Here is a 23400-nt window from a genome sequence, read left to right on the forward strand (position 1 = left end):
GACCCCTCGCGGTTTTGGGAAATCGATGAAGGACCCTCAATTAAACATATCTCAGAGGGCAGATCGACGATGCGAAGAACACTTCCAAGCCCACACCCGACGCACCAGCGAAGGACGATACATCGTCGCTCTACCTTTCAACGATCAGCTTCAGTCACTCGGATCCTCTAAAACGCTGGCAATTAAACGACTCGCCTCACTCAATCGCCGATTCCAGCACGACAAACGCTTCGAATCAGAATATCGAACGGTAATACAGGAATACCTGGCATTGGGACACATGACGAAGGTCAATGTCAACCACTCCGACGACAACGGATACTATTTACCCCATCATGGCGTGACCAAAGCATCGAGTCAAACCACCAAACTCCGTGTAGTTTTCGACGGATCGGCACCAAGCACTACCGGAACCTCCCTAAACGATACACTTTACACAGGACCCAAGTTACAGGAAGATTTATTTTGTATATTAATTAGATTCCGGGCTCATCAGTACGTACTCACTGGCGACATCGAGAAAATGTATCGGCAATTCCTCGTACGACCAGAGGATCGGAAATATCAAAGGATATTATGGCGCAGCGCGAGTGGAGAAACAGAAACATATGAGCTTAACACCGTAATACTCTTATCATAGAAATAGAAGCAGTCCTCAATTCCCGCCCGCTAACTTCTATCTCCACCGATCCAAATGATCTCCTAGCCCTCACTCCCGGACATTTCCTCATTGGCGATTCATTAATGTGCTTACGTGATCGAGATTTCAGGGACATTCCATCGAACCGACTCTCCAAATGGCAGCATATCCAACAGCTTAAACAACATTTTTGGAACCGCTGGCATAAGGAGTATTTGAACGAGCTAACCAACCGCAATAAATGGAGCAAGGGTGGACACAGCATCCAAAAGGGCACAATCGTCATCCTCAGAGAGGACAACGTTCCCTCCATGCATTGGCCTCTGGGCCGAGTTATCAAGGTTCATCCAGGCGCCGATGGTGTCATCCGGACAGCTACAGTTCAGACGGCAAAGAGCATTTTGGATCGGGGCGTCAAAAGGCTTGTCCCACTGCCAATTCAACCCGATCTCGAGAAACCCGAACAACTAGCCACCGAGACGAAATAAGATGGGAACTTCAACCACACCTCGCTAGTTTGATCCGTACCCTCTCAACGGGGGGAGAATGTTACGCCATGCGGCTTACCATAGGTCATATTCTTAACTATCGATCGCGGCACTATAATGTCGCAGACGGATCGTCGCGTCTGCCCGGCAAACAAACATTGTAATGGCAAGCGCATGGTTCATTAAGCAGGGCGACTTCCAGAAACGTCGACTCGTGGCCCGTATTTTACCTCGCGTAAAAGAATGTGGCGTGATCCGAACGTAGTGGGGGTCGCCTTCCAGAAAAAACGAAAAAAATCGAAAGGCGTTCAGAACTTTTCGAGAAGTCGAACCGTCAACACATGTGGTATGTCGCGCATTACTTATCAACCAAAACGCAGTTACATTTTTTTTGTTCCATTTATATCTTTCTAGTTAATAAGTTGTTGAAATAAACATTAATTTATTTGTGTTAATTCTGTGGAATTTCATTGAACTACCCTTATTATCGTAATCGAAATAAGGGGATCGATCAGTTCGTGGCGTCGATTATTTAATCGTAACGGGAACTTACAACTCTCGTTGACGTGCTATCTCGCGATCGCGTCTCTCCGCGAACGGTCGAAACAAAATGATTCACTAAAAACTGTCCTGAATTCCTAAGAATTTATTTACCGCAAAACTGACAAAGTGTTTATTTAAAAAATGAGGTTGAAGGTAGTCCTTTTCTTTCATTTCATTCATTTTCATTTTCTTTCTTAAGTATGGCTAACACAATATCTAATCAATTAAAATTTTATATTTTCACGTGAAAAGTTTCTTTAGATAATTATTATCAACATGATGACTAACTCTTACGGATTAATACGTGTCTGTAGGGCAATCCGGTGGACTTGATCCGCTTTTTACTTCGAAAGTTGAGTAATCGGTGTCGCTTTCTTACGCATCTTTGAACTGTAGAAATGTTTTAAAATTGTTTGATCCAGAATGTACCACACCGGACAATCAAGAAGGCAGGTGCCTTGACTACAGAAAATGTAAACCTCTGCAAGAAATATGGCAGATACAGTACCGTACAGCCACCGATTTTTATAGACGATCAGTGTGCAGATCCCAGGGCAATGTTACGATCGTTTGCTGTCCGGACGATCCAAACAAAGAGAAGAGAGAAATTTTAATAAAAACTGCGTATAAGTATAAGGCTTGGCGACCACCATACTGTGGTTTTAGCAACGTCTCTCATACCAGGGTGGTCGATGATAAACCAGCTGAACTTGGTACGTTTTATGTCTTTCTTTCCGATTAATAATAAGCCATTTACTGCAAAGAATGAACTTTAAAGGCATTAAACAGCACATCAATGTACATTTCAATTAGACTAAATAATAATGCTATGATTTTATCGGTAGTAGCTTTACTTATTAACTTGAATTATTTCTTTCTTTTACTTCATGTTAGGAAGAGTATCTTTCTGCTTGAAATAAAAAATTGATATAGGAGTAATAATATGGATAGAGATCAAAAACTGTTAGGGCAGAAATTACACGTTTGAACTTTATAGTTCAGTATAGTTCAAATAGAAATTATATAGAATTATTTAATAATTTGTATTCCACTGGAATAAAAATTTAATTTCTGTCTTTATCAAATCTCTATTTCAGAGTATTTGTACGTATGTACTTATCGTCTGCTGTATGATCGAATATCGAATAGGTAATAATCGTTGTTACTCGTTATGTGAGAAAAAATTATGTATATTCACAACTATGACTATTGCATTTTAGGCGCTTGGCCATGGATCGCTGCATTAGGTTTTCGTAATCCCCAAAACCCAGACAAACCACTATGGAAGTGCGGAGGTTCCCTGATATCGGCTAGGCATGTTTTGACCGCAGCACATTGTGCACATATGGATGGAATAGAAAACATACACAATCATAATATTGCCATTCTTAGATTGGTGGAGGAGGTGCCATTTTCGAGTAACTCCTCAAATATATATATATATATATATATATATATATATATATATATATATATATATATATATATATATATATATATATGCTATTGAGTATTACTGAAATATCATATCCTGAAATTTCTTACTGTACACATATATTGTGTCATAAAGCGTGTACAATTCTTTCTCATACTTTTGGTCATTCGTTTCCTGCATTTTCATTTATTTTTTTATTTTTCAGGGTACGTATATCCCATTTGTACGAAAGAGCCCCTACGAAAGAGCAACTTCGACGGCTATAACCCCCTTGTTGCTGGATGGGGAGCGTTAAGATATAGTAAGTGATATCAATTTTATAATAAAATTAAACAGTTCCAGTCTTAAATATCTTTCTTATTTTCTTCGTAGGACGACTACGACATAATGCATTAATGGAAGTACAAATGCCAGTGATTAAGAACGCCGAATGCAAAATAGCTTATTCCAAATTTCCTAATGCACCTGATATCACTGATGGTATAATATGCGCCGAGCATGCTCAGGGTAGAGAGGATTCTTGTACGGTAATTAAGTTACAGAGTTACTACAAACTATACGGTATCTGAAGACACGTCAATTCGAATTAACATCAAATCGACGTCTTAAACATTAGAAATAATAGATAAACACAATTCAATAGTTTTGCCCACTTCTCACACCTCATTATGGTATTTAATCTAATTTCCTTCTAATCTTAGTTTTGCTCAAAATACATATAACATGTACATTATAAATTGGAGTATTTCAATACACAAATCAATAGAAGATTATTACTGTATATAAGTATAATTTCAATACAATTCGATCGATATATTTCAGTATCTTTGATTAAAAATTTAACGATCCTTTCAGGCTGACCGCGGCGGACCACTGCTGATACAACATGAATTAACCTCGTATTTAATAGGTATTGTGTCTTACGCTTATAAGTGCGGCACAGCTGGCTATCCCAGCGTTTACACTAGGGTCACATCGTACCTTGACTTCATTCTCCAAGCGATGCAATAATATGATATTACTGTTCCATAAATATCATTGTGTAAAAAAGGTAAAGTTGGATTTTCTTATTGTGGAGATAAGAAACAGCTCAAATTTACATTGTTTTGTACGTTACAAATTATAGGCTTAAAATGTACGAAATGTAACTTTGAAACGACACTAATTTTTTACGCACGATAAACCTCCACGACTTAGGTATGTAAAGATGATAAACGTATATTAATTCTATTAATTTGGTAATAATAAACCAACTTTCTGAGAAGTTCTGTAAATTTCGTTTCTGTTGTATCAAGAGAATAATGGAATATTCCACCTAGATCGTATACTTCTTGTATGTACATACAAAATTTTCCGGCTAATCTAAAACACTTCATAAGATAGAGAGCTTCTGGAGATTCGGACACAGAGAGTGCATAAAATACAAGATAAGTCTCGTGTCTTTCAAAATTATTTTTTATTCGCTAAAAACGTCCTGTGTACTCATGCAATCACATGCAACCTCGAAACTTCGCTTATTTTTTATCACTTTCCAATTCAATACACTGTTTCTGCATTTTTGACTATATGTAAGAGAAATTTCCATTCAGCCAAAGGTGTACTTACAGATTATAGATTCCTATACGACTCTCGGTAAAAATTTATCCGCACTCCAGATAGTTAAAACTTCTGTCGACCGTATTGATCCATCTGCACTCTTCGTATGACGTCAATATCTGTTCAGTGCTGCTGCGCAGGTTTCATTGTGTTACGTCAATTCGTTTGTGACCGTTGCGCGAGTAATGGCGCTTTGCAATGGCGATTTGCAGGAAAACAGTGCAGGATGCTGTGATTTGTTTCTTGTGGTCGGAGGTTATGTTTGATGCCTATATTTATCAAAGATTTAATGCACATTATGGAGAAAGTGTTTTGTCACGAAGTGTGTTTGAATGGGCACAAAAGTTCAAAGAAGATCGCACAAGTGTTATGAAAAAACAGCTGGACGCCCGTCCACATCCACGATGACAACATTGAACGTGCTCATGAACTTATGCTCTATGGAATAGACGAGTGACACTGGATAATGTGGCAAATCATTTGCAAATCAGCCACGGCTCTGCTTATGCAATAGTGCACGACAGATTTGGGTTTTAAAAAGTTTGTGCGAGATGGATGCCGAGAAAGCTGATGAAAAGGTGAAGACGACGATGCATTCGTGGTTCGCAGCTCAGCCCAAAACATTTTTTAACGAGAAAATACGAAGGTCCTTCAGCAAATGGACAAAGTGTATACAGAAATTGAGTGATTATGTCAAAAAATGATGTATGTCTTTTTTGACAATTGCTTAAAATAAATTCTACACCGACAGAGCGGGTAACTTTTTACTCACCCTCGTAAGACACTTAAATTTCCAATCTATTATGATGAATAAAAGAGCTTATACTATTAAATCTAATTGTATTTTGTTGCATGAGAGTACACGTGTATGTGATGTACATTACCTTTATATCCCCTTGAACGCTTCAATATTGCGCATATATACTATATTTTGTACAGCTTCTATAAAATTTTGTATGTCTGTTTAGGCTGTTAATCTAGAGGCTGGAGTACAAAGAAGTGGCACGATGATGTGGGCTGATGACATTTATAATTATCAAGGAATCACCCCTACATTCGCTCAGGTATATATCGTTGACTATAATGTATTTAACATATATGATTGTTAGAATATTAATAATTAATTTTTAATTCTATCAGAATTTTAATGAAACTGTCCCTTGGGAAGGAAGAACTGATACCTTGATATCACGGTTTGTACATCCTATATATACGACAAATTTTAGAACATTATATAACGAAGAACCAGATCGTCGTGGCCATGTGATGTGAATAAAAGGACTTGAATTTGATGATATTTTTATAATGTTAGATAACATAACTAAGTATCTTCACAGTAAGATAGGATGACATGGTTTACATGATCTTAATGTTGTTCACTTGAGTGATGATATTATAAGGAAAAGTGTAATATCTCAGGTAGGATGATTCATAATTTAGAACTACTAACTCATGTATGTATTAAAAATTAAAGAAATATATTAAATTTTATAGGATATTTATGTTTAGTAACCAGTAATTCAGAGATTGGTATTCATGGTTACTATAACGAGGCTGTAGAAACGCACCCTTTCTTCTTTGCAAATGGTCCTGTATTTATGTCTAAGCCGAAACTGGAACCTCTGAATAATTTAGATTTATTCTTGTTATTTTCTAAAATACTTAGCTACAGTATACCATAAGGAATGATACCGTATCGCACCTAATCAAGTGCCTTAAGAAACATCAACAGGATATCACAGTAATCCCTTATCGACTGATATGTAAGTAAAAGTTATGTGTCATTGTTATACACAGTTATGTGTTAGTGTTATACACAGTTATTTATCATTTTCTATTAATTCAGTTGTAGCCACTACAATATCTATGACACTGGCAGTAATTATAAGAACAATAATGATGTTCTATAAGAGGAAATGATGATTAGGAACAAAAACTTACAGGTAAGTCAAAGTATATGTTATTTGCCATTTGAAAAGAAAGTTACTAACTTAGAATTTTTTGATAAATAATAATTGTGCAAAATATATTGGATTTCAAATTTGTCAAAAATTGAAATTTAAGAAGCATTGTAATAATATAACATTAATATTTTGATTTTTCAGGAGATATCATGCGGTGGAAGGATAATATGTAAAAAATATTAAGCAGTATATGAATTTTCATATTGCGTAGAGATAACAAAATGAATTTTAAAAAATGTCGACATGGTAATAAGAAATAGCATCATGACAAAGAATATATAAAGACAGTTTCATTTTTTATAAATAAAAATTTGTTGTTCCAGATTTTGAAATATAGTGAAACGTTTAATTAGTATCTTAATATCTTTAAATAATTATTATTTTAGAATCAATTGTAATTGTATCATACGTACTTTTGAATTCGTGCAAGAACATATGTAATTTTGAAGTAGTTATTATTAGGAAATTGTTAGACGCGAACAGTATGCGAAAAGTTAGTATGTAGTGTAATAATTATCAATCAAAACACAAGAATTAAATTCTTTAGGAAAAAATTTCCGGAATTTCTTATTTACAGGATTATAAAGAAATCCATAATAAAAAGGAGCTGCTTTCTAATACTTCTCTTCCTTGTAATGCCTATGTTAATAATAACGAGGTTCGACTTTTTGTTTTTAGAGGGATACTGGAAAATTTGAAAGTACAGTACCATTGGGAAGAAAATCACGATATTGAAAACGATATTTGCAAGTAAATTTCCAAAAAATCTGTTTTCAAATTTTCGCTTTCTATTTCACATTAAAAGAAAGGGCTGCCTTCTTTCTCTGCAAGACAAAACAAACATTCTGAATCTCGTATCAATGAATGATGTCAATAAGTTATTTTTCTTTTCAGATTGAACAATATTCCAGATTTATTCATAATTTCATACTACGCGAAGAATAGACTTTCATAGGTATATAAAGGAAATATTAAGTATAGGAAAACTCTTTTTCGTTGTAGGTGGCATATGCTTCACGGTTGAACACATGTATTTTTGAACACATATAAATGAAAAAGTACTCTTATGGAGAAAAAGAATTGATACCTTCGATTGACATTAGATAATGTATATAAACTTATGAACAATCACTATCAGTTTGTATTTTATGTGCACACGCAGATTTGTTGGAGTTCTTATAAAATGTACTTCCTGTACGAACGTTTTATTCTTCCAAATTTTACGATACTATGTCTCATATAATAACCATATGGATTAAACGTAATATAAATGATCCGAAAATAGACTCGAACGACATTAATTGTCTTTCTATTTATACCAATATCGAAAATACAAGTAAAGCTGGAGCAATAGTATACAAGAATGGACTATTTATTATTTTAAACCAAATCATAGCATATTCAGAATGCACAGTATTATCATGAAATGTAAATGAATCAGTTGTAAACGAACGATTTTACTGTAAAATCATTGCCTCCTTTTTTTCATCTGAAATATAGCAGCAATGAGTACATTCTTTTAATATATAATAAAACGAGATATCTTTATAAAGTTACATATGTCATCACTGGTAACTGTTATCTCGTATGACACCAAATATACCGTTAGTATGGAATGATATTTTTATGAAGATATACTTTAATGATAGATTTTATGAATGAAACGTTATATAAGAAAAATTATCTCTTGTTATTCTATGAAGTGTAGTAGCTAATGAAGATTAATTTTACGAAGTATTAGAGCAAAAGAGAATTAAAAAATTAAAAAGATCTAAATAAGATTGTTCGTGTGGCTTAATTATCTCAATTCTGGTACACCACTTGTTACATTCTAACTAATTAGCGCTAAACAATAACTTGCAAATATTAAAGATATTAACACCTTAATATTAACACCTAAAGGTTTTCAGGAAATTTTATAATATTTGATTATTGTATATCTAGTCATTGATTGATAAAATTTCTTGTATAAGCATAGATCGAGGTTGACGTCATACGCAGATTGCATTACAGGTATCGTTTTAATTTATTTTATGGCTAGAATCATTTGAATATTATACGAATAATTATTTCCATTCGAACGATTAATAAATCACGTACCTATAAAAGATATATTATGAAAAAGACGTGACGAAACAAAAAAATATTGGAAATTCCGTTGTCATTAGATCAATTATTTTTGCAATGATTTTTATTTCCATGTAATTACATATGAAATGGGTAATTCATTCACATCTCCTCGAATCGAATATAATTCGTTACACTTCACAACGATTCAAATAATGGACGGGAAATATATAATAAGTTTCCTGTCTTTGCGTTAAAATAGTACTGTACAAATCAGATGATACAGGAAATACCCAAAAAACCCAATTACATCCACATTGCATGACAGCACACTTGCAATGGATTTTTGTGATTTCAATGTCACAGACAATGACACAACTAATCAGAACACGTTCGAGGCTATAGACATTGAAATTACCGCGTGTTTAATACGTTTAAAGCATAAATCTAAATTTCACGCGATTATTTCTTTGTACATTGTGAAACTCTTAAATTATCTTAATCGAATAAATAATCCTAATGTAATAAAACATCTTGAAATAGACCTAAATATCTGAAACAGAAACTCGAAGGATAAGAAATCCTAAAAGGTACTAATCCTAAAATAACAAACTCCTAAATAATAAACAAGTGATAAAACCTGTTATAAATAATAAACCTTACCTGGAATAATCAAATCCTAACTAATCGAAAATAAAATAAGGCAAGCAATTCTTAATCTCTCAAGTAATTTTTCCGAAAACACAGAAAGATAGAGAAATTAAAAAGACGCAGCACAAATTGAAGCACAATGAAAGTTTCAGAGCGATGAATACGATCGTATTAAACTAAATAATTTTCAAAAGTGAAATTACACTGAAACGTATATCGATGATATTTGTCATTTCTACGATCTGTTTCGCTTGATCGTGCTTCTTTTCTGATGTAAATTCAATTTATAATACGAACTAAGTTTCCTTTATTATTATTAGTCCTGCGTCTTTTTAATTCGTCACTTCTTTTATTTCAGAACAATGACGGGCTCCAAGATGCTGTTCGGATGTTTGGCGTTAATTGCTTTTCTGCATCCATTAGTTCACGTTTGTACTTCGAGTAGTACAGCTCAAGGTTTGTACTTCGAGTTGTCTTTTTCCATGCACTTCAAATTCCAATACGATCTGGTCACGTGGCCTTCGTACAATTTCGAAATTTTACCTGTTTGGTAATCGTCAATGAAAAAAGAAGTTATGCGTGACCTCAACACATTGAAACAATTTTTATGATTTTTTATTTGCCGGTTGGTCAGCAAGTTAATGGAAAAATTTCACTTAACTATTCGCGTTAATTTCTTCGGTTTAACTTTTGGGAAATGCTTCGTTAGCTTCGGGAATATTCCAACGATTCGTTTTACGTACAAAATAAGCATGATAAATATTACATCACGGTAATGAATACTATTGGCGTAATACCTAAGATGAAGATGCAGAGACATTCTTAGAATTTCTAATGACACCTTTATAGATTTCTCGTTTAATATCGCTACTACATTTGAATCACTTTTACCTAACGGTGTCACATAGTCTCGTTGGAAATTTGTCAAATTCCTTAAAATGATCACTGAAAATTTTCCTAAATTTCCAAGAATTTATTTATCACGAGGTAAAGAAAATGTGTATAGAAAGATGAGATCGAAGGTTTACCATTTTTTCAATTATGGCGAACGCAATATGTAATCAATGAAAATTTTATATTTTCACGTTGAAAGTTTCTTCAGATAATTATTATCCAGATGATGACTAACTCTTACGAATTAATGCGTGTCTGTAGGATAATCCGGTAGACTTGATCCGCTTTTTATATCGAAAGTTGAGCAATCGGTGACGCGTTCTTATACACCGAACCGCGAAAAGCAAAATTTCATATGATCTCACCAATTTCGGATGTCAGTCAAATCAGTCAAATAATAAATTCGCGTTAATATACACGTTCGATTTTTGAAAAGCTTGTTCAATTTAATAAGAGTCTTGGTAACAGGCTTATGTTTTTAGACCTAATTGGTTGTTTTCATTTACAAGTACCTCGTGTTAAAGTACTCATAAAATGACATTAAAATCAGAAAACTAATAACTGAAAGATTATCATTTTTCCTCTGTGGTAGTTTACATATAACATAATGCAACTAACATGTCACGATTAATGCAAAATAAATTACTAATATAGACATTTTTTTAGTAATTTGTATAATCGTGAAACGAATTGGACTTTCTAAAGGCAAATATTAAAGGAAACATGGAATTGATGCCAAATCTATCACAAATATTATTTATACTACTTATTTGCGCAGTTTGAAGCGAATCAAATTGATGAAGGTTTCTTTGTTACATGTTAATTTACATTTTAAAAGACATAACAGGCACGCTAATTAGTTTGCTTAAGATACTTTCGAGATACCAAGTTAGACGCGTTTCCATGAAATCATATCAATTTTACGATGATATTTTTCAATCAAGCATGCAATTATAACCGTATCGTTGATTAGTGCATACAATTATCCATGTACATTCGTCTTTCCGAGTACCGCGCTTCAATATTGCTAATTTCAAATTCGTACATTAATGTTCGTAAATGCTTGAAAATGCTATATAACTGTATCAGCTTCTGTTAAAAACATTTTATAGTAAAATCTCTATAAATTTGTAATATTTTTTAGACAATTTGAATTCATTATATTATACATCATACATTCTAGTCATTTCTAATTAAGTTACTTTTGCGATGTTTAATTACATTTTATGTATATTCTTATAACTCTCTCTGTTACGGCGCGTACGATGGTCCGTGCGCCGTCTGAAACTTTATACTATATACTGATCTACTACATACTATATCCTATAAACTGAATCCTTTGACGTAATCTTAATAGCTTGAAGGAATCTCTAACCCTGTAAGTGTTTTCGGTTTATGGATGGTCCTTAGAACAATGCTTAGGTTTATTGCGCACTCTTACAAATAACGGAGAAAGCGGGTAGTTATTTTTCCAATAAACAATGTCACCCACGAACCACGTTGGTAGGAGGCTTCCTCCTCCTATCTTCATTCATTAACGTTGGCTATAATCAATGGGCACCCTCACTTTCCTAACGAAAAGTGTGAACAACGAATCCGCGTTCTTCGTTCAGAAAGCACACCCACACTGAGATTTCCTCTCGTGGCGGCACACGAGAACGCAAATCTCACCACTCGAAACCAACTAGTGTCGGACGACGGCAGCGCAGTGGTTAGCGCCATAGAGTACAAACGTTCGGATCCCGGGTTCAAATCCCGGCGCCTCGTACTTTTCCAAAGTCCGATTTTTCTTCCACGACATCTAAATAAGAAGGAAATACAGCAGTACTACACCCCGGTAAGCGACATCTACAGCCAGCAGGCTACAATTATCACGGATATATGAAGGAAGACGGAGAAAAAGAAGAAAAAAAGTGTGTTTCGTCCAGAGCCTGCTAGTGGACTCATCAGTAAGGCTTACCTAGCAGGCTCATGCCTTAGACACAATGGAAGGAGGGGGAAACAAAGCTATGTACATGGCAGAGACATTGAAGACGGATTCCTCCCTCCCACGGCCGGACACTGTATCCAAGGCCGGTCGGATCTCCTACCCTCTCTTGCGACGTATCCCAGTGGAGCGGCCCCATTCTTAATCTAGTTTGGTGGGAAAGGTTCGCGTACACACCGTGTGTAAGAACTATTAAAAACCACACAGTGTATCGCGACTACCTTTCTCCTACTTAACCCAAGTCCTATATTATCAGTCTTAGGTCCGAGGCGGCTCCTGTCACGTAAAGTTGGTACTTACTTACTACCAAGTAAGAAGGCTGAGTCGTAACCCAACTACTTATTTTCCTTTATAAAACTTTATTATAAACACTTACAAAATAACACCGAACCGGAGAATAGGAGTTGTATGAGTACAGCAACTAGAAGAGGAACAAGAACTGCCCGAGCTGGGTGAAGTCTCGGTTTATATACGTTTTGGTTTTAGGATGTTGAGGGGCTAGGTGTAGGTTATGATGTAGAATAGTGTCCGAAGGTCGGGGGTCCATATCCTATCTCTGATGTGGACGGAGGTGCGTCACAGCCTTGGTGTATGCTATGATGATAAGGTGGTGATGTGTCCAAAAGTGTCCGAAGGTCGGGTGTCGATGTATTATCACTGATGTAGGTTGAGATGTGATTGATGTCACATACCCCCCTCTTTAGATTGATTTTGGTCCTCCAAAATCTTAGTGTTTCCTCAGTATGGAGCGATGGAATTGGACTCTGACTGGTTCGACTTGTACTTGTTCTTCTTCGTCGTGGTATATGCTTTTGCTATTTCAACCTGTGAAGGTTGTTGGCTGGTTAAATTTCGACTACGATTAATAGGGATAATTTGCTAAGTTTGACGAAATGCCGCAGTATCACGTGTTGAATCTTTTGTAGACTTTCTAACAGCCTGTGATATAGAATGAGTTAGTAGTCTTTGAGTAATGGTTTTATACTATCTTGTTGTTTCTTTATAGTTTGATTGTTATCCAGTTGTTCCTTTGATACTTGCATTTCTTTGTTTTGTTTAGCAACTTCTAAAGCTTTTTCAGCATCTACAACTGGTTCTTTTTCCATGCATGTAATTTCTTCCTCAACCAGTACAACTGTGCTTTCCTCTATAGTTCGTGTTTTTGTGTCATTTAGTAAACTTTTCAATTCAATTTCCACAGTATCTGGAGCTTTAGATACCGACTGACTGTCATCTGCATTTTCAATGCCCCAATCATCAAAGATATCCTGAATGACACTTCTTTTGTTAGTTATGCGCACTTTATCTGCTTCACTTATAGATTTATTCCTTCCTTCTGTATTAGCAACATGTATAAGTACGACAATTTTATTATGAATAATTTTCTTTTCTACATTAATTTTATGTGAACTATCAAAAGATCAATCTTGCCATTTCCATTTGTTGTTTCTTGTTATTCTTTTCTTTAATATCAATGTCATCTGCAGTTTCTAGATCACTAATTACTCCTGAGGTAATAGGAGTTATAGAATCGTTTCTTGTCTTTGTACGATTTAATATGTCATAATTGTATTTCTGGCTACAATTTTCAGAAACTTCTTGGGCCACAATTTCTGTTGAAATTACTTCTATAATTGTTCCATCACTTTCTCGTGCTTAACCTATCGAATTAAATTCTTCATTTACAATTTCAGCGTTCTTCATTCGTTTTTGTTCTGCAGAAACATTTTTTTTTCTTCATTGGAATTTACAACAGCATCCTTTTCATGTACAGTTAAAACAATATTTTCTTCTGTACTTTCATTCATATCATTAATATATAGTAGTTTCTACAGTCAGTACCATTACTTCTGAACTACTATCAACTAGTTTAGACAAATCTGTGTCTGTATCCGTGACATGCAATGTTTGGGCTTTATCATCAAAAGTTTCACCAAGTGTTTTAATTAATGCTTGACACTGAGCATTAGTAACACTAACTGTATCTATATTTAACACTGTACAAACGTTGTGTTTCTCAATGTTTTGTTCACCCTCATTTGTATTAAATATTTCAACATCGTTCGTACTTTCTTTATCTAAAGATGTGTCACCTGCATATCTTGAATGATCTCCAATCTCAGTTGTATTCTCTGCTTGCTCTTCTTGAAATTTCTCATCTTTTTTTTTATATTGATCATCAATTTGTGGGTCCTTATTTATTATTTCTTGTTCTACTTCATTAATCGCAGCGTTCTTTATGCTCTCTGTCTCACTACTTTCCTTACTTTAAAAATTTTGTTTTGTTTTTATTTAAATCTGTTACATCACATTTATTTACTACTAAACCACATTCTTTATAATATCAGTCGTTGATTCTGATATTGATGAAGAAGATACATCTACTTTTATCGATGATTCTACTTTATTAATGTCACTGTGCACTTCATCTAGTTGTTCCATAATAAAACATCAAGATTGTTACAATTACTTAAGAAGTCATGGATTGTTATTTAAATATTTACTGCACTTTTCCATCAATGTAACCCTTTATGGCAGTTTGACATTCTACAGAACACCAATGCTGTATCAGTTTATATTTTTCTTCATCATGAAGTTTTATTATATCACCTAATTCTTCCGGATGTTTTTTTTTCTTTTTTTTCAATTTTCAAATAAGAGTGTGTTTTCTATGTGAATCTTTTAATTCTTGGTTCGCCTCGAGTAAGCGATTATTAACATCTTTGGAAAGTTTTTGGACGTTTTCCAGTTCTTTTCTAAGAAAATTATTTTGTTCGTTCATATCTTTTACTTTACTAAAATCCAGTTTCAATTTATTAGTTTCTTCTTCATATTTATATGCAAAATCACCCACTTTTTCATATTCACCCTTTAGTTCGTCTAGTTCACATTGAAGGGCAGATTATTTGTCCTTGTGGTTCAAGAACTACATTTTATCTCTTTTGCATCTTTAGCTCCAGCTTCACGTTCCTCCATTGAATTACTAACACATGAATTAAGTTTGGCCTTTTTTTTTTGTTCCAGCAAGTCAACTTCATATTTGTGACTTATGTTATTTCTTCTAATTTTATTGTTAGTTCTTCAATTTGTATTCCAAAAGATTGAACTCTTTTTACGTGCGTGTGTGTTTTTTTTTTCTTGTAACTCGTCGAGTTGCAATTATAATTTTTGCACTTCCTCCTTCATGTCCTCTATGTGCTTCTCGAGCTCTTGTGTCGTCCTGTCTTTGTCGGAACATTCTACTTGAAGATCAGCGAGTTGATGCTCGGGATCGTAATTCAATTTTTGGTCGTTAGCAGTAATAAGCTCACGTAACTTCACTTTTGAACTTGATCTTGTTTGGTCTTGATTGTGTTTTCGTGGTGCTTGTGGTGTTCTAAAAGTAATCGTCACGTTGCTTGCATTTTTAGTGCACATTGATACACTGCACTCTGCACAGGCAATGCTTTTGTTGTCATGAAATCTCTCTAACTTTTCAGTAACAAAACCTTTTATTTTATTATTTAATTTTGGATCATGCGCCCCTGGTGGAGATACATTATGTGTTCTCTTTACCTTTATTATGCACACGTTTTCCTTTTGCTCTCAATTTTTCGATCATCTTGTGCTGTTCTATATATTGTGTTCTTATGTTCTTCGCATATAAATCCTGTCGATTGATTTTATCTTTCAGTTGAGGTACATGTTTAATTCTTTACCTTTTTTTTTTTTAATGGATTTCTTGATAATCTTTTAGAAGTTGCTCGTTATATTTGGAAAGCTTTCTCACTTCGTCTTCAGCTGTTTCCTAACGGGATTTTTCTTCTTCAAGTTTTTCTGTAATCATTTTTTCTAAACTTCTCCATTTATTCTGTTCTTCTTCGAGTAATTCATTACGTTTCGGTATCTGGCTATCTTTTCCTTTAAAACATTTTATTTTATCAGAGAGTTCTCCTATTTTCAAACTTGCTTCATTTAAGGTAACTTTATGAATTTCCGATTGATGCTTTAACATTTGATGTAAGTCTTCTATTGCTGTTTCACGTTCTTTCAACTGTTCATTAAATTCGTTGTTTAGCATATCCACTCGAGAAATTTCGAGTTCTTGAGCATCGTTTCTTCTTTTAGAAATTTGGCTTATTTTCTCTCGCCTGCTGCTACATGTTGCTGTCATTTTATCAACTTCTTTCTTCTTTTTTTTCTTTTTTTTTTTGAACTTAAAATCTTGATTTAAGGTTTGTGTTTCACTATATGATTTATTATTATTAACTAGTTCAACATTATTTTCAGTAGATTTTTTTTCGCGTGATTTTTATACTTATTTAAATAGTTTAACATGAGCAAATGCATCGTACGTCAGATATACCATTTTTAATAAATTGTCGCCTTTACAACTCGAGTTACCTCTGAACGAGTCGCATGATTGATCAATAAGCCATGAGTAATTATGCAAATTCAGTTTTTTTCATCTATTTATTTGAATATTATAACAAAGACTTTACATTGAATATTTTATTAAAATTGTAAGTTTTTCATAAACGCTTCAAAATCCACAGTCTATTGATCAACTCCTCTATCCTTTCTCTTTCTCCTCACTAAAATAGATAAATTCCTAATGTAGTTTGTGGATAATATTTTTTTTTCTTTTTTTTCTAAAGCAAATCACATTTATCATCTGATATATTTTTTGAAATAATTTCTGTCTGTACATTTTCTTCTTTTCTCTTACTCCTCTTTCTCTTTCTAATGAATTCTTTTTATTCCGTAAAATAGTTTTTGTATATTCAATTTTGTTAAGTGCAATCCTTATTTCTGATAACTTACTTTTATTAGATAATTCTTGTGAATCTTCTACTACATCTTCCATATCATTTTGAGTGCGGCTTCTACCTTCAGTAAATTTAATATCTTGAACCGTATCATTAATTTCAATAGCTCTTTCGGTATCAAGTAAATCGCATTTATTATTTAATATACCTTTTGAATTGACTTCTGTCTCTGTAGTTTCTTCTTTTGTATCTTCTTCGAGTTTTCTTTGTTCTTCTAATCCACCCTTCTCATTTTGTAGGATCTTCCTTGTATCTTCATCTTTTTTAACTTCGACTTTATCCGATCTCCTAGGTCTGCCTCTATGTTTCGCTTCATCAGTTGCTATTACACCCGTTACTGCATTATCATTTTCTACAGATTTATACCTATCGCTATCACTAGCTGTGTTCAGTATCAGTTGTTTCGTTTTCACTATCTGAAATTGATTTTTGTTTAACACCTCTTTTTTCTTCTTTGGCAAATTTATTTTTTACATTTTCCGATGCCTTTTGTTTATTAATTATTTCACACTTGTCTTCGATTAATTTCGTCTTTAAAGCGCTTCGCAAAATTTTATTTGTGTTTGATTGTCTGGTTTGATTATAAACAATTTCTTCAAATTTTGGCGAAGTAGCAGGCTTTGCAGCAACATTATAACGACTGCTCCGTTTACTACTATCTAACATAGATGGAGATGGATTCTTGTCATCTTTATTCTCTAAAGACTTCTCTTGTGTATTAGCATCTAAATTTCTCGACATAAGATCTACTGAAGTTTTTGATTCTGTAGTGTCACACGCATTTTTCGCTGTCATCATTTGGTCTTCTTCTATAAGCAAATGTTCATTATTGTAAGCATTATCTCTTGCTTTTTGTATGGATTCTAATGATATATTTTGTTCAACGTTGTCTATTGATTTTGTATCATTTTCAGCAGTTGATTTACTAACTGCTTCTAATTCCTTCGTTTCAATTTGGTTTTCTTTATTTGTATCGCCGTCCAAAATATTTCTCATTGAAATATTATCCTTCTTGTTATGATCTTTTTCTGCTTCTCCTAAACTTTTACTATTTTTGTCAAACCATTCTTGTAAATTTTGAGTATCTTGTGACGAAGATGGTGACAAATCATTATACAATACTGCAATATCTTCTTTCCTTCGTTTCACAGACTCTTTCTGGTATTCTGTCGAGCTATTGACATCAAACATTAAGTCTGTTTTAATGAAAATATAATCCTGTGAAGCGGTGTCAATTGATACTTTCTTTTCATAAGAATTTTCTACATTAGACTGCAATTCTTTTGAAAATTCTTTCAAAACCATTTCTTCATTTCCTACAGTAACGTCTGTTTTCTCCAAGCTTTTGTTCAAATTATTAGAAACTAAACTACCCTGATAACTCCGACTAGTCGCTGCTTTAAAAGTCTCCTTTAACAGTTTTCTTAACTTGATTTCGTTCTGCTTCTGCATAGCGTCTAGTATGGCCCGAATACTTGGATCCACACCAGTAGCCATAGGGCTAACAGAAGATGTGTCTTCTGATTTTTTGCTCATAGTGGTTATTGTACTGTTGTTGGAGTCTGTACTAGCGAAGCTATTGCGACGAGTACGATAATATTTAAAAGAATCCAGTTCTTTACCTGAATATTCTTCTTTTCGTGACCAGTTTCAGTTTTGGTGATGACCGTAGTCCGCTTTCCGTAGAAGTCGTTTTCACGCAAAGTGAGCTGATCTGCAGTCGATCGCATCCGAAATGCGTAATTTCGTTTTCTTGAAGTTGATGGATCCTGGCACGGATCGCCAAAATATCACGTAAAATGGATACTTGGGTTGCGAGAGAAAAGAAAGCTGAGTCGTAGCCCAACTATTAATTCTCTTTTATCGAACTTTATTATGACTTTGGCACTTACAGTAGAATAACGTTGAACAGAGAAAGGGGTGTTGTACAAGAACAGCAACTAGAACGAGAACTCCCCGGGCTGGATGAAGTCTCGGCTTATATACACCCTGGCTTGGGGATGTTGGGGGGTTTGGTGTGGATTCCAAGGAGTCCGAAAGTCGGGGTTGGGGCCTTATCTCTGATGGGGACTAAGATGCGTCGCGGCGTTGGCGTCCGACAGTCGGGAGTCGATGTCTTTTCTCTGAGAGGTAATTGGTGTCACACGGTCAACGGGACGAACTCTCCATCTAACAAAGGCATTAAGTAATCCTATAGCTCTCCTTAAAAGAAAGATTTGTAGCGGCACATGGCAGTAAACATTCCAACGGTTTCTGTCCCGTAGCTCGCCACACGCAGATCCTATTCTCCGGGTAGGATGTTTACCAGATGTCGACGCGTCTCCACAGTACGTGATCGGCTAGCCCGAGGACCGTCATAAACACTAATATCTAGTTACCTAAAATCCTTCAACAGATACACAGTCTTTGTCCCAGTTACGGGAAGACAGGAGAGACCTATTTTTCCACGAACGACGTCTCCCACTAGCAACCCTCCCTCAAGGGCGGCTAGCATCCTTTTCTAACTACAGATATGGAGATTGACCAATTAGCAGCAACGTCAATTTCCCTTACTTTCCGAACGTAGGATGTCCCCGACGAATCCGATGATCTCGTGTCCTTAGACACACCCCGTCATATTTTTCCTCTGGGGTATCACCGGGTCGGAAAGACTCTCTCTCTTGTGGTCTCATCGACAAAAAAGGATTAACTCCTTACGGTCAGCGAATATTAACACAGAATCCGACTTAGATTTTTTAAGAGTGCGTACGACTACCGTCCCGTTGTCCGCGGATTCGTTATTGAACCTAGGATCATTGTCATTAGTCTCTCGAATATCTAATAACCACGGTTACTTGTCCGGTTCTATGGTAATCATATTTGCACTAGTCAATGTCTTCTCTATTGCATAACGACAACGTGTAACCCAAACGAAGATTCGTTTCACGCCCCTAACCCTAATTCTAATGTCCGCTCCGACATATATATATGTCGGAGATGAAAGGAAACCCGGAGCCTTCCCTTTACAATTTTGGGAAAGTCCTCTAATGCTCTAGCCTAGATTTTATCATAGCTGTAATTAAGCAATTGTTGTCATTCAATCTGATTGTAATTGTTCGATATTTATGATGGCGAAAGTGGGTTCGAGGTGACAACTGGTCGCCGAACGTAGCCACGGTCACGGGATAAACGTTTTGCCTGACGAAGGTGTGGATCGGTTGTATTGTTCGCCCTAGAAATCACATAGAATTGTACTTTGGAGATGTCGATATAATGGGACACACGTTGTATTAGGAATCAAACTCCAGACAGAAACTGCCTAGCAACGGCGTTTGGATCTTTCTCGATGCTTCCAAAGAGTATACAACAAACTCTTGGCAGAGTCTGCCTAGCAGCGGCGATTGGAAGCTTCTCGATGCCTCCAGCGAGCATATAACGAACAAAATGCAGTCGTACAGCGAAAAAGATTTTCATCAGATATTCATTCGTGTGATCGCCTTGGAAAGTGATACATCGAGCAATTTACCGAGTGTCTCAGCAATCGTATTTTTTTGCGTTTGAAATTATTCTACGCATAGTAAAGAGTTATCCCGTTGACCGTGGATTCGTTTGAACCCAGGAACATTGTTAATAGCGTTAATTAAATTCATTATTCGTTAAATTTATTATTCGTAAAACATATTATTCGTTACTCTTATTATTCGTTAAACTTATTATTCTTTAATCTAATCATTAGTTAAACTTATCGTTTGTTAATCTTATCATTCATTAAACTCAATATTCATAATATTTTGCAAAATCTTGTATATTCGCGTAAATATAATCTCTGTTTTGTAAAACGATGGCTAGTTCAAACGAAGAATCGTTACGCGCCTTAAATTCTAATGTTAACCCAACATATAATATAAAAAAAGGCGAATGAACAATAGCCCGTTCGTATACTTTATTCACAAGGCGAAGTTACACCTCAATAGCAAAATACAGACTGACTTACTGACTAAAGGACTGGGATCTTTCTCCTCACTATGATTCACATATCTCACGGGTGGGAATCCGGCTACTGTCTATTCTCACTGCTATCGCATGACCAGGTGTTATATGCATATCCTGAGGTCGACGGATTCCTGGCTTCTGGGCGACGTTACAGGGGCCCCATCACCAATGGTGACGCTCTTCTTGTTCGAGTTAAGTAAATATACGATATTATATATAGGATATACAACATAAAAATATTAAAAACACATTATACCATACTTTTTATTAATTTATATTCTGGATAAAATATTACATTATGCTATATCACATGATATTCGCTAAAACATTCCAAACACATTTGGGGTGATTTTGGGCACTTCGAACAATACACTGTAGTTCTTTTTATGTTTTTTCTCGCTTCTTCGCGTGAGACAGTTTGCCTCTTCTTCTTGTAACATAGGGTGCACATCCTTATATGCTTGCCTTCTTGATTTTTACGTATCCCCAAATGGTGGGTCACCTTCTTCGTTTTCTTTCGATGGTTGTCGAACACAATTTTGTCGAACACACAGACAGTATTTTCTGAGGACACATTGGACCACTCGTAAACGAGAATTTCCCGAAATTGTCTTATCAGTATTTTTTTGTTTGTGGCTATTTGGTACACAGTATGAGCATTTACTATAGTTCTGCCTAAGAGTAAATGTAATGCTAATTTCTGATACCACTTGATGCTTTTCCGTATCGTAGTGGCATATGAGACTATCTGGTCACTTCTGTCGATACCAATTTTTCCATTATTATATGTAGTTACCGCCAAAGGTTTCTATTTTGGAGGACATCCGTGATATGTAGAATTCGAGCTTGAAATCATAATAGGTGCATGTTTTGTTGATAATATTCTAACATTTCAAACATCTCTGCATTTGAGAATCATAATACCGTTCTTATCCTCTCGTGCTATCATTTCACCTTTCTTCAACGGGCACGACATTACGGAATTGGGCATATATTCTTTGTTGTGCCGTACAGTTCCAGGGACATGCGTCCTAAAATTTAAAAATTTCACTACTAACTGATAGCTCGTATAAAAATTGTCGACGAACAAAGTTCGTCCTTCATTTAGCAATGTATCTGCAAGTTCAATGCAGACGTTCTCAGCTATGCTAACTTGCTTACTTCCGGTGGTTTCTCGTCCAGAATATACTTTTGCAGACCATGTGTAAGCTTCGGTGGAACACAGTTTGAATAGCTTTATACCATACTTAATGTGATTTCGTCGATATGTATTGCCGGAATGTTAGTCGTCCCCTCCAAGGAACCATTGTCTCGTCGACTACAATATCTTTGCCTGGTGAACAACTTTGTTGGTAATTGTCTATCAATATGTTTATGAGTAGTAAAACTTTTCCAAGTCTGCTACTCTGTTCTATAGTTTCGTTATTTGCAAAATGCAAGTTTGCCAATAGCGATTTTTCAAAACGATTACGGGACATTCTGTTGCGTGGAAATGAAAAATTGTAAAGACGGCTCGTTGACCAACATATAACAAGCGGTGTCTGTACTAGACATCCAAATCATTAGTTCGATAAATTTTATAATTTCTTTGGAAGTGGTGGCTTTCCACCTCCTATATCGAGTTTAACCGGTCACTTCATGTTGATGTAATTTTTGCTCTGCATATCTATTAGTCTCTGTGACTAAAAGGCTTATCATTTTTTCATCAACGAATAACGAAAACACTTCACTTGCGCTAATGTCAGACGGCAAATCCATCAAAAGTCTGCTTTTTCCGGTGAACGGAAATGTCTGTTGCATTGAATATTGTTCAATGAATTATCAATAGAGTCGAATTTCTCTTCTTCGTCTATGGCTAGTTCTTCCAACATGTCTTTGAGACCTTCGCTTGCACATGCTTCCTCAATATCCGAGTCCGAACTCGATGAAATTCTATTTATAACTTCTTTTCTAAAATTCAATACTTTGTCATCACTACTCTCCTTACGTTCAAATATATTTTCACGCTGTACTGAATATTTTGAGGATGAAAGAATCACTGATGTACGTGTCACAAGTATGCTTCTCGACTAAATGAAAGATCTGAGATATCTGCCATGAGATCCCTCGGAATACTCTAGCTGGAAAACTTATCGCTTTCTCCATTTCAAAACTAAATAAATTTTTCTTTAGAATGGATCGAAGGCGATAAACAATGAATTCCCACTTAGCGCTCTATTTACGTTCTGTGTACCGGCGGTCGGATTTGGGCCCCGCAGGAAACTTAGCCGAATCACGCTGGGCGACGAACGTGTTAAGCGTGAATCGCGTCAAACTCAGCCATACAGAGAAACAGCCCCGTGCAAAATTCAGCCG

General features: G+C 35.3%; 1 protein-coding gene and 1 pseudogene across 6 annotated transcripts; both read left to right on the forward strand.

Annotated features, from left to right (window-relative positions):
- Positions 1-1914: 1914 nt before the first annotated feature.
- On the forward strand, positions 1915-3181 carry LOC143305027 (venom serine protease Bi-VSP pseudogene; annotated as a pseudogene). Its single transcript, XR_013061698.1, has 3 exons — positions 1915-2384; positions 2769-2820; positions 2892-3181. The product of XR_013061698.1 is annotated as a venom serine protease Bi-VSP pseudogene (transcript).
- Positions 3182-4088: 907 nt separating this feature from the next.
- On the forward strand, positions 4089-7746 carry LOC143305036 (ectonucleotide pyrophosphatase/phosphodiesterase family member 1-like). 5 transcript variants are annotated; one of them, XM_076627604.1, is made up of 8 exons: positions 5287-5478; positions 5671-5766; positions 5843-6121; positions 6197-6465; positions 6549-6645; positions 6808-7159; positions 7244-7416; positions 7561-7746. In XM_076627604.1, the coding sequence occupies exons 6-8, from the start codon at positions 7151-7153 to the stop codon at positions 7619-7621; spliced, it is 243 nt and encodes an 80-aa protein (XP_076483719.1). In that variant the 5' UTR covers positions 5287-5478; positions 5671-5766; positions 5843-6121; positions 6197-6465; positions 6549-6645; positions 6808-7150; the 3' UTR covers positions 7622-7746. The 5 variants fall into 5 exon arrangements, with proteins under 5 accessions (XP_076483715.1, XP_076483716.1, XP_076483719.1 ...); XM_076627602.1 differs by having other exon boundaries at positions 5287-5458; XM_076627600.1 differs by lacking the exon at positions 5287-5478 and adding exons at positions 4089-4157; positions 4233-5280 and having other exon boundaries at positions 6808-7746.
- Positions 7747-23400: the final 15654 nt, after the last annotated feature.

This window comes from Bombus vancouverensis, unplaced genomic scaffold (assembly GCF_051014615.1).
Source record: "Bombus vancouverensis nearcticus unplaced genomic scaffold, iyBomVanc1_principal scaffold0076, whole genome shotgun sequence".
Lineage (NCBI taxonomy): Eukaryota > Metazoa > Arthropoda > Insecta > Hymenoptera > Apidae > Bombus > Bombus vancouverensis.